The 12,129-nt window shown below is 35.4% G+C and overlaps 1 protein-coding gene across 1 annotated transcript in view; it reads left to right on the top strand.

Moving 5' to 3' along the window:
* The window catches only part of Pcmt (Protein-L-isoaspartate (D-aspartate) O-methyltransferase), a 53,442-nt gene extending 41,457 nt beyond the window's left edge, over positions 1–11,985 (top strand). Inside the window, exon 4 of the mRNA XM_074174677.1 lies at positions 11,769–11,985. Within this exon, the coding sequence (XP_074030778.1) occupies positions 11,769–11,930 (162 nt within the window). The 3' untranslated portion in view covers positions 11,931–11,985. The remainder of the gene's footprint in view (positions 1–11,768) is intronic.
* The last annotated feature ends 144 nt before the right edge of the window (positions 11,986–12,129 follow it).

The following is a 12,129-nucleotide window of genomic DNA, read 5'->3' as shown; positions in this document are numbered from 1 at the left end:
TATACAGATGTTTCAGCCTATTGGGCATCCTCAGTACCGGGCAGGCGGTCCTCGATTGAAGACAAAATGAGAAAAAACCAAGAAAGTACTTGATAAAAATAGCTGCGTAAACGCAAGCGAAACATAAGTGGAACCACCTATTGGTGTGACACCCAAGTCAACTTGCCAAGTTTTTATGTCAGTGTTGGTGGTTTGACCAATCAACCAATATATATATATATATATATATATATATATATATATATATATATATATATATATATATATATATATATATATATATATATATATACAGGGTCCTGCAACAGTGGCGCGGTGTTCCATATCTCTATATAGGAAGCAGATAGGAATCTAATTTTCTATAATATTACCTTATTGCTCGAGCTCGACAAAATAAAAATATTGGCGGTCACACAGGGTGTTCGATTTTTTTTCTGGGCGGATCCCAACTGTGTCTTTTTAAATGGCAACCTATATTTTTTATCGCTTTTTCGGTTTCTTCATAGAAAATAAAATAAACTTTATGTATATCTGCACTTCGAAAATATTGACGGTTTTCGAGATATCTAGCATGACAGGTTTTTTTTTCCAATATTCGTCACTCAGAATATTTGAAATTATAAAGTGGTGCCAAGTCCAGTTGAAATTTTTTTTTGGTCGAATATTCTACATTGGTAACTCTCTCAAACGATATATCTGAAATCGACCTGTGATATACAGGGTATGAAAAACCGCTTGCCAAATATTGTAAATGAAAATTTGCAAAATCTTCCTTAGATTAAATGGAACACCCTGTATATTATTGATTCATAAGAAGCGCCAACGAAACCTCTACAAATTTCATTAAGTATTCCCTATGGCTAAGTTCAATAGTTTTTCTTAAATGAGCATTTCTTTCGAAAAATGGTCATTTTTTCAAAGCGAAATCCATTTGACGACTGATAAGAATATACAAAAAATACCCTTTCCTTAAAATATCGCCCATTCCTAAAATTACCTGTTGCTAGATAAACAAGTTGGGAATTACACCACAAAATGGACGTTCTTGAATAGTTACAATAATTTCAAAAATCTCGGAATTTGTGGACCAATCGGAAAAGAATTTCATAACTACTGCTGAAATGTCTACAACTAAATATGGTGAACACTACAAAAGTTGCCCCTGGTCGAATCCCAATACCCAATGCGGTCCTGATACATGTGAATGCGCATTCATATTTCGATATATATTTGAAGCTAAAATGTTATGATCAACACATTATTATGAATAATATAAAAAACTGTATGACTATTTGTATTTTTAATAAAAAAAAATTCTATCGAAACACACCCTGTATATACTTTTTCTCCATCTACACAATAACTTTACTCTTCTTGATGCACGTCACGCCATCTGTTTATATGTAAGCAAAATTAAAATCTTCTTGGTCCACTTCTCCTGATGATGTGAACTTGGTTAAAGAAGATGCTGCTCAGTGTTTTTCTGACATATTGGATCACACGTTGAAACGTTAGACCCTCGTTACCGTTCTTTTTTTTCTCAAACGATATGTTTTGAGGCACCCTGTATAATTTTTCCGTTATATTCATCTTGATTAACTTCTCCTGATGGCATGTAGGATCGCACGCTAAAACGATAGAGTCTTAAATGATACACCCTGTATACCTCGATGGCAGCCTTTTTTACGTTGGTAGCCATGTTTTTTTCTTTAACGCTGTACGGAATGCCTGCCGTCATGTTTTTTCTTTAAGTCCATTTTTCCTTCATTATTATTATTATACCATTATTTTTATAATTCAACCGTGTCGCTATCACGCTTAATTTTTTACGCCCCAACTTGAACAGCTCTCACTGCCCTTCTAACATGTTGGATCGCACGTTGAAACATTAGACCCTGCTAATCATCGCCGTTGACATCATTTTTCCCACGCTTAATTTAAAAAAATCGGCAACGCCTCATAAGCCACGTCGCCCCCATAAACAACGCTTTATTTTACATCCGACAACACCGAACTGTTTGCGCTGATATCTTTGATACGTATCAGCTCGATACCATATCCATCTCTCTCACACTCATATGACAAACCGATCCCTCTCACTTCTACACACATGCTCTTATGAAAACCTATCCTCTCGCTCTGACACACACACTCTTATGCAAAAACAAATTTGAGGTTATGTGCAAACATTGAGGCACCTTCCGCCTTGTATTTCTTCTCATGTGATAACTATCGTGGCCCCGCGCACGAAGGGTGTAATATAAACTAGAAAGATAGCCATGTAGTTCCCCGTAGGCATTTTTACATTTCCTACACCGTGAATGCTACTGATTGCGTTGATGAGCTAGGAAATATACTGCGTGCCAAGCTCTCCGTTCCCTAGAAAATGCATGATTGATTCTCAAAATGCCTGACAGTAGTTCAAAGTGATAATAGTAGGTAGTAGATTTTTTCTAAAATTAATAAAAACATTTGTAATATATAATAATATCATATCAATATCATATCATTAAATTGATATTATATAATATCAATTTAATGTTTCATATACATTCATTCTGATAGTAGATAACATTGTGTAATAGGTACTTAATAAACACCTATTTAATGAATATGAATAAATGCAGAAATATATATACAGGTAGCACATTTTAATGTTTACTACTTCCATAACTGATAGCATTTGGTTGATTAAGCATTAAATTTTTACTTAATGATCCCATCTTTTTTGATCTCTTTTTTTTGTTTGTTAAAAGTTCCAACTTTGAAGGCCTATCTGCCTGTATTGCTCTAGCGCCAGCATGTAAAGTTCTATTTGCCCGGCGTGCAATAGAAGTAGGTTGGACTTTTATCTTTCTCGTTTTTTTTAAATTACAAATGCTTGTGCAGATATTGGCAAACGACTCAATGTTTTCAATTGTTTCGATTTTCTCAGCATTAAGGGCGTTACCACTACATAGCAAAACGGCTCTTCGCTTATAAACGTCTTGTTCCATTCTCTTCAAAATGTGCCTTCTTCTCCATCGTCTTTTCAAAAACGCTTTTGCTTGTTCTTTCTCCATAATTTTTTTCCTGCAGAGAAGAGTTGAATATTCATAAAAGTTGTAATTGGAAACAAATTTTAACAGAAATACACTGAGATAACTCTGTGTACGTACCTCCATTGTTCATACAAATGATAAATTGATCGTTCCATATGATTTACTTGGCATTGGTAAGAGTTTTACATATTTTATCACTTGAAGTGGTAGCAATCAGTGTCGGCTTATGAACATTTTTGGCTTCGCTAGGAGTCAATCCTTCACTGAAGTACTTTAAAAATTGATCTTTCGTAGACGAGCTCACTCTTAGATAGCTATAGGCATTTGCCACCGCAACTCTGTGGCGATTCGTAAGAGGCAACTAAAAGTTAGTAAATTAATATTGTCGTTATAATATTACAACTTCAAACAAACAAACTTACTTCTACAATGTTGTTTAAGCCTTCCTTAAGCAAGGGATCCCTGTATCTTGAAAATTTGCTTGTTTTTGTTTCCTTATTTTTAGCATTGTGCTGACAAACCCAATCTTTTCGATACTGTAGTTGTTTATTTCAGGATATGTTTTGTTTACAATCCACTCTGTGCAAGTAGCTTTAGAAAAGTTTTTAATTCAATTTTTTGCAGTAATATCTACATCTCTTTCAATGTTGGTTCTCAGAATGAATTTTTTTAAATCGATGTCAATTATTCTGATATTATTATCAAACGTTTTTATAGCTTAAATTACAGTCTCTTCTCCGTCCAGATTCATATTGACAAGCCTTCATTCACAAAACAAACAAAATATGTGAAATAACTTTTCTAACTTGTACGTGGACGACTTACTGGCACCATAGCAAATGAATAAATATGGTATGTGAATTGCAGAACGGCGTGTTTGGCAAGTAGGGTCACATCAATAGAAGGGCTCCTGATAGAAGAATTAGACTGTTCGAAATTAACTGGGACTCGGCCATGTAATAATGACGTCATCAATGAAATGAATAGGCTAAGAAATATAACAAGCTAATTCTTCTATAAGGTATGCCGGAGGAGTAGGTACCTACCTACTTGTATATAATATAGTTTATCCTAATAACAGTTTTTCCCGTTCCTTTTTCTGTTGAAGGACTCTCCGTTTTATAGATGTACTTTCGTATTGATCGTATATTTTTTTTATTGAAGCCAACCCTGAATGTGGCATCTATTTCATGGTGGGCCTACCAACTGCCTATCATAAACGAATGCGTATACAAAATGTTCCTGCTATTTACCGATGAGGAGATCTCTCGTACGGAGCCTAACCTGGCAGCAGCATCAGGTCACGTTTATGATTAACATGCATTGTCATCGGTTCTGGACCAGCATGCAAAATTTCAGGTCAATCGGATACCGGAAAGTGGGTCATATTAAACTTGCAAGATCTGTTAACATACATACAAGTCAAGTTAAATGAAAGCTTTTAATAAAAATTCACCTAGGGTTAAAATACTCCAGTAAAATAACTCCCCAATCGGATATCCGGGTGGGGGCTGATTCTAGGGCATTATCCTGCAGAAGTTATTCGAAAACCACTGTTTCTGACAGTTAACAGAGTCCTTCTAACATCAGTCCATAGGAAAATAGCATGTTAACTGCAGTTACTAAGAGGCCCACTAGCAACTTCAAAATCGATTTCTGCAACATCAGAGGATTCAACTCAAATATAAATTCAGTTTATCAACATCTGCAATCAAATAGTCCTCGTATTCTTGCACTCACAGAAACCAAAGTCAGTGCTTCAACACACACCGTCATTTTTCTATATCCCAGCTATAATTTCCACTCCTGATTCAGACGTAACTTTTGAATATCTATTTTTATCCTAAGCGATCTCTTCTGTCACCAAGAGGAAGTGCTGGAACCCCAAAACTTTGATGTTATGTGGTTTAAAATAATATCACAGAAGATCACTAAATGCATCCGCTGCGTTTATCGACCACCAAGCGATACACAATATAGGGCACTATTCTCTTGCAAAAACCATTGACTTTCTGCAAATCAATCATCCCAGTGCCGAAATTTCCATATTCGGTGACTTTGATGTCCACAGTATCGAATGGCTCAAATTTTGAAATATCAACGACGAACAAAGTCGCTAAGCTGAGGCTTTTGCAATAAGCAGCGGACCTACTAAGATTATAATAGAGCCAAACAAGATTCCTGACCGTGATGAAGAATATGCTAGTCTTTTGGATCTATACCTAACAGTCAATCTAGAATTTTACACAGTCACCGTAAGGACTCCATTTGGATCTTCTGAACACAAACTCATTTCAGTGTTGAGTGAATTACCGATAAATGTGGGGGAACAATCTAAGCCGCATTTCAAATCTGCTGAGTGGGAGGATCTTTGATACCATTTCACAAATTTCTCCTGGCTAGATGTTTGTTTCAGCTCTAATGATTCATTAACGTGTGCTTTTAAGTCGCGGAAGTCGTTCTTTTATCCATGGATGCATATATAGTTATTAAATAAAACACCTTGATTTAACAAACTTTGCGAGCAAGCTGTTGCCTCCAAAAATCTCGTCTAACGGTAAAAATCCCAGTGCCGAAAACCGAACTAGGTTTGTTAATGCTCGCAACAGCTCAAAACTTAAAATAAATGAAAGGAAAGAGCTTCACAATAAGAGTATTAGCAATAAACTGTTTGTCTAGATCTAATAGGTCTAGGTCTAATACAAGCGGATGGTTCAATTGCAACAACAGCCATAGAAAAGGCAAACTTACTAGCTGAACGATTTGTGTCCCACTCCACAATGCCGAAAATAACTTTTCGATGACTAGTCAGCCGTATTTTGAAACAGTTCAATATCAACAAGCATCTGGTCCTGATGAAGTGCCCGTCATCGTACATAAAAAGTGCGCCAATGAATTCGCACCAGTATTTTGCAAACTTTTCAACCCGTTATACAAAGAAGGGGTTTTTTCTTCTTGTTAGAGGATTGTCGCGTTAAGCCTATTCCCAAAAACGACAAGAAAAATCTTCCAAATAACTACAGACCCGTCGCTTTGCTATCAGTGATATTAAAAATCATGGAAGAAGCCGTAAACCAACATTTTGAAATATTTGGAAGTCTTTAACATCTTGATGGACCATGAATATGGCTGTCGGAAATAAAGATCAACAAGCGACTTTCTATCGTGTCACCCATATTTGGAATCGCAATCAAGAAACATGAAGAGTCAAGAACTGGTGCGCTTGATAATTCTAAGCCGTTTGTCCGTATGTGGCATGAGGGTATGCTGGCCAAACTTGCTATGGCTTCTATGCTACCACATTTATCTCGTGTAATCGGTCATCAAATTATTATTAATTATTCGCGACCCCTCACGGCTATGAGCGCCGACGTGGTCATTTTTTGACTTTGGAATCTGCATCTACTTTATCGTTGCCAGATTAACTTACTATCGAGATGGCAGCTATTTCAACGTTCACATACAGATTTCAGGCGCAGATGGCATAAGATACTGTAACAAAAATTTTATCGTACATCAATTTTGACTTTTTCTACTTCAAAATCCAAATTTGAAAGAACTTGAGATTTCGAATTCAAAAATAGACAATATGCCTATCGAATGCTCAGATTGATTCAGTAGGGCGTGGATAAGTTTTCTCTAATAAGTAGAATACAAAGTTGAATTTGGGATGATTCTGCAACGTAACACGGCTAACAGACTGTAAATAGCCTTAACGTTTCTAGGTGGTTCGGGTAGTTACTGAAACAGTGCTTACCCATAACACGAGGCTAACGACCAATGTAGTCGATGCCGTTGACACCAAAAAAAAAAAAACAATCCAAACTTTTATCCCTGGCAATTAATTCATTTTGGTAGCAAATGGAAAGTGGAGGTAAAAAAGCATTACCTCAAAAAATTATAGGAAATTTATATTCCTAACTTATGAAGATTTCCAAACATAGATGGTGTAAATCAAAGATGTATTAAAATTCATATTTTCTCTGAACCTAATGATTTAACATTCCTTACCAATGAAAACAAATAAAAGTACGAATATCAGCGAAAAATTCTTTAGGGAAATGTGTAGATGTAGATTTTCCCAAATTTCTGCGAGAAATTTGAGTGTTGCAATTACTACCTATATATAACAAAATTTTCAAGTGAGAATGAGATCAATTGAATGTAACCTTTTTCAAATGTGTTTTTCAGTGAGCATTTTGTAATTTTGAAAGTTATTATATTATTATTATCATTATTATTATTATTTTCACCGTAGTGTGCGCTGGTCAGGCCCTATTCCCCGAAGCCCCGATATATTCGGGAAGGTGCGCCAGCATTATTAACCAATGACCACTCCCCACACCGATCATTGGGTCCGAGAATGATGTTCCCTGAGCAAGCGCAGTGAGCCAAGAATGACAGCCTTCTGCATCTGTGCGGCTAAGATTTCTGCCTTAGTGCGGCAAGCCGGTATGATTTTAAGATTCGAGAGTAGAGAGGACATCATTCCACCAAGAACTCCAATAATCAGAGTGACAGAGTGATCTGGATAGAGTCTGCGGAGTTCGAAGAGAAAAATCTCGATATTTTATCCGTTTTTCCTCCTCTTTTCTGACGTATTATGGAATAACTAGTATGGTGTTGCTATGGTTCAGAAGTTATTTACTCAACAGAGCTCAATGTACTAAAATGAACAACGTCCTATCAAACCAAAAAGCAATTGATACCGGGGTCCCTCAGGGGAGTGTACTTGGCCCTGTTTTATTCATACTTTATTTGAATGACATAAATTTTATTAGACAACGGGGAATCCTACCAGAGGCGTACCAAAGTGAGTGTAGACGTGTGAGAAATTGTGCCGTACTTATTTGAAACTATATAACTATACTATACCAATGATAACCCAAAAGTTTGTGTTACAATCTATACACATAGCACCACTTATTTTCATTGTTGTATTTCGATTTTGAGTGAAAAATAAGAAATTCAATGAATATGTCAGCGAAATGTGACAAATGCACAAAAACTACAAATGATAGAGCGCCAGGCCTAAAGTGTAGTTTTTGTTCAAAACTTTCTCACTACAAATGCCTTGGAATGTCTAAAGAACAAAGTGCTGTGTTTACTAGCATGGAAGGGACATTTTATAAATGCGAGGATTGTAGACAACTCATGGGCGGGGAACCCGTTATCGCACCGGGTACAGAGTGTGGCAATTGCCGCGAATTAACTCGGGCGATCAAGGATCTCACTGTACTAGTGAAAGGTTTGCAGGAAGAAATCAAGGGGAACAAATACTCTGATAATGCTGAAACCATTATAACTGAAATTTCGGAAAGACAACGAAAAGAAAAAAATATAATCATATATAAACTGAAGGATGATGGCCAAGACTCCGATATGAAAAATGCCAAAGATGTAATTGGAGCTAATGCCCCGTCAGTAAATACTGAAGATATAAAAACGTTCAGGATTGGAAGAAGAGGTGTTCAACCATCACCACTGAAAGTAATTCTGAATAGACGAGAAGACGTCTATATGGTATTGAAAAATAAACATAAAATAAAAAATTTCAATTTCAACGTTCAGATCAGTACCGATAAGACAATTCTTCAACGTGAATATTTGAAAAAGGGTCTCTTGCAATTTAATGAACGAAATCAAAATGGCGAGGATAACATATACATTAAATATGTTGATGGCGTTCCTTCTATCAGTAAATCAAAAAACTCAATATAAGATTCGGTCACGTGAATATTCGTACTTTGAATAATTGTTTTGGTGATTTCGAAGACTCTATCAATAATAACAAAATATCAATAATTGGTGTCTCGGAAACATGGCTCGCTCCAGAATATCCAGATAAATTTGTTACTATACCTAACTTCAACTTGATACGTATGGACCGTGATGGTAGAGGTGGTGGAGTATGTTTTTTCATCAAATCGCTGTATAAATACAAATTATATTACTCTTCTATTTCGGCAAATGGTCTCGAGCAGCTATGGATTATAGTCAATATAAACAAACAAAAAGTAGCCTGTGGAGTTGTTTATCGCCCACCAGGAACAAATGTAGAGGACTGTATGCAGGAGTTAGCTGATGTACTGGAACGAGTGTATTTGGAAACATCTACTGTGATGTTAGTTGGTGATATTAATATTAATTTGTTAAACTGTGACTCTCGCGACACTCAACGATTCACTGCCCTAGTTTCTTGTTTCGATATGAATCAAATTGTAGAAAATTCTACTCGGATAACAACAACTTCTGAATCTCTGATTGATGTTATTTGCATAAGTAGGGAAGTAATGGTAAGAAATTGTAATACACTTGATATGAATGGTATAACTGATCACCTGATGGTATTTTGCGATATTGATTTCGAAGGCGAAGATACTTATGATAACTTAATTTTTTTAGAAATTTCAAGAATTTCAATAATGAATTTTTGTCTCAAGATGCTGCTAACTTACCATGGGGTGATATTGTGACTATGCAAGATATTAATTCCAAAGTAAATTTTCTCAACGAATGCATCATTATGCTTTTTGACAAACATGCTCCAATTTGCACTGTAAACAGAAATCATAAAGCATCCCCGTATGTAACTTATAATATCAAATTGATGATGAAAACCCGTGATAGAGCTCATGCCAAATATCTTAAAGAAAAGACAGCAGCCGCTAGACAGTACTATGTAACTTTACGCAACTATGTTAATGACGCAATAAAACGTGAAAAAACAGCATATATACAATTTGTTTTGAACAAAAATAAAAACAATTGAAAAATGACATGGAGAAATCTTGCAGATTGGGGTGTTACTATAATCAATGACTATTTTTTAAACGTGGCTGGACATTCAATAGTAAATGATGACACTCTTTCATTCTACAATAATAATAAACTGAACGCTCCTATGAACTTTTCCCTCGCCGATATATGATGATGATATTTTGACTGCTATCAAAGAAATAAAATCTAATGCTTTAGATATTGACAATATAAATATCAAGATGATTTCTTTAGTGATATTGATAAAGTTAAACATATTTTCAACAAATCCTTCAGACAGGGTATCTTTCCAGATGTTCGAAAGGTTGCTAATATAATTCCAATTCCGAAAAAGAATGCACCTACCACGTTCAGTGATCTACGCCCTTCCAGCATTCTGCCCTCATTCTCTAAAATATTCGAGAAAAATGTTTCCCGTCAAATAAGAGCTTTTCTTGAAGAAAATCGAATACTCCCGTACGAGCAGTCTGGGTTTCGCAAAAAAACATGGAGCACAGACTGCCCTCTTGTGATCTTGCGAGATTCAGAGATCAATCAAAAGTCACCATTTTAGTACTGCTTGATCAAAGTGAAGCTTTTGATTTAGTTAATTTCGATTTACTCATCAGCAAGCTCAAGTTCATAGGATTCGATGACATTTCTCTCAAATGGATGACCAGCTATCTCACAGGCCTATCACAGAGGGTCAAACTGGATGATTACTCGTGGTTATCCCTAAAAGAAACAGTCTCAGGTGTACCGCAGGGAAGTATTTTAGGACCCTTGATGTTTTCAGTGTTTATTTTTGATTACCCCATTTTCTTGTCACATTGTCAAGTACATCTATACGCAGATGATATACAGCTATATTTGTCTTCTCATAACACCGATACAAAAAGTTACGTGGCCAATATAAACACAGATTTGCACAAAACATTCCTATACTCGAAGAATAATGGACTGAAAATTAATTCAAATAAAACTTCGGCCTTATGCATAGGGTCTCAAAGACAAATAGTAGAAACTCAGTGCAACTTCAGGCTCACTCTCGATAACGCAGACATTGACTGGGTAGACAGTACTAAAAATCTTGGCGTAACCATAGATAGCTCTTTGTCTTTCCACGAACATGTGACAAACATTTTCAAAGTATCATTCTTCAAACTCAAATCGCTATATAAATTCAAGTATCAGTTATTAGAAGAAATGAAACTAAGGTTAGTTAAAACTCTTATTTACCCCCATATCGAGTATTGTTGTTCAGTGTATTACAATTTTTTGCCGCAAAATAACACAGAAGTTACAACGTATACAAAATGCCTGCATGCGATTCGTATGCTGTATACCATATGGTGAACATGTCATCCTATTTTTGTTAAAAATGAAGGAGCTGAATATGAGGTACAGAGTCCAATATTTGATAAAACTGTTTTTGTTTAAGTTGCTTCAAACTAAAACACCTAGTTATATATAGTTTACTAAGCAGGCATTCTGACATAGATATGGTCAATTTGAGAATTAACTCATTCAACATACCTAGACACCGTACTTCCAAATTTCAAGGATGTTTTTCTTATATAGCCCCTTCCTATCTAAATGAAATTTTACCCCTTTTAAATCATAATATTCATCAATTTAAGAAAGAAATGAAATCACAGATGCTTACTGCTCATTGCTAATTTAAAAGATTTAAAATTCAATGTACGGTAGTGCAATGTAGTTGTTAAATTGACCAAAATAATGTTAAGAAAATTTAGAGTTATTAGCAACTAGATGATGTATTATTTTTCTCTTCTCTATCATTTTTATGATACTAAATAAGTATGTTTATAATTATTTTCTTATACTTACTATACAATTTTTGGGAAGGGTGGAAGAAAGCCTTTGGCTAACCCTTTTCCTTTTATGTATGAATGTATTTTTATGTATAATAAACGATATTATTATTATTATTATTTGTGATTTCAGGTAGGAGGTCGCCTTATAGTTCCAGTGGGCCCAGCAGGTGGAGATCAACAGTTAGAACAAATTGATAAATTACCTGATGGCAGTATTACTAGGAAAACACTTATGGGAGTAGTTTATGTTCCCCTCACTGACAAAGAGCGTCAGTGGCCTCGAATGCGTTGATTGTTAAAATTTAATTTTTGTGACCATTAATGTTAATAAAAATAATTTTCATTTTCGAGATTTCCTGACAATCGACGAAACACAAACTTAAAATTGGACTCATTGACAGCACCACTTGTAAATGAAAGCACACATGCAGAATCAGTTTACAAGGAAATACTCCAATACAAAAAAATAGAAAAAATATATCAACTATCTT

Source organism: Leptinotarsa decemlineata, unplaced genomic scaffold (assembly GCF_025532065.1).
Source record: "Leptinotarsa decemlineata unplaced genomic scaffold, Ldec_3_MD MMD2_tig00000690_RagTag_RagTag, whole genome shotgun sequence".
In the NCBI taxonomy this organism is placed as follows: Eukaryota; Metazoa; Arthropoda; class Insecta; order Coleoptera; family Chrysomelidae; genus Leptinotarsa; species Leptinotarsa decemlineata.
Note: the sequence above shows the minus strand (reverse complement) of the source record. Positions and strands in the feature narration are given on the sequence as shown.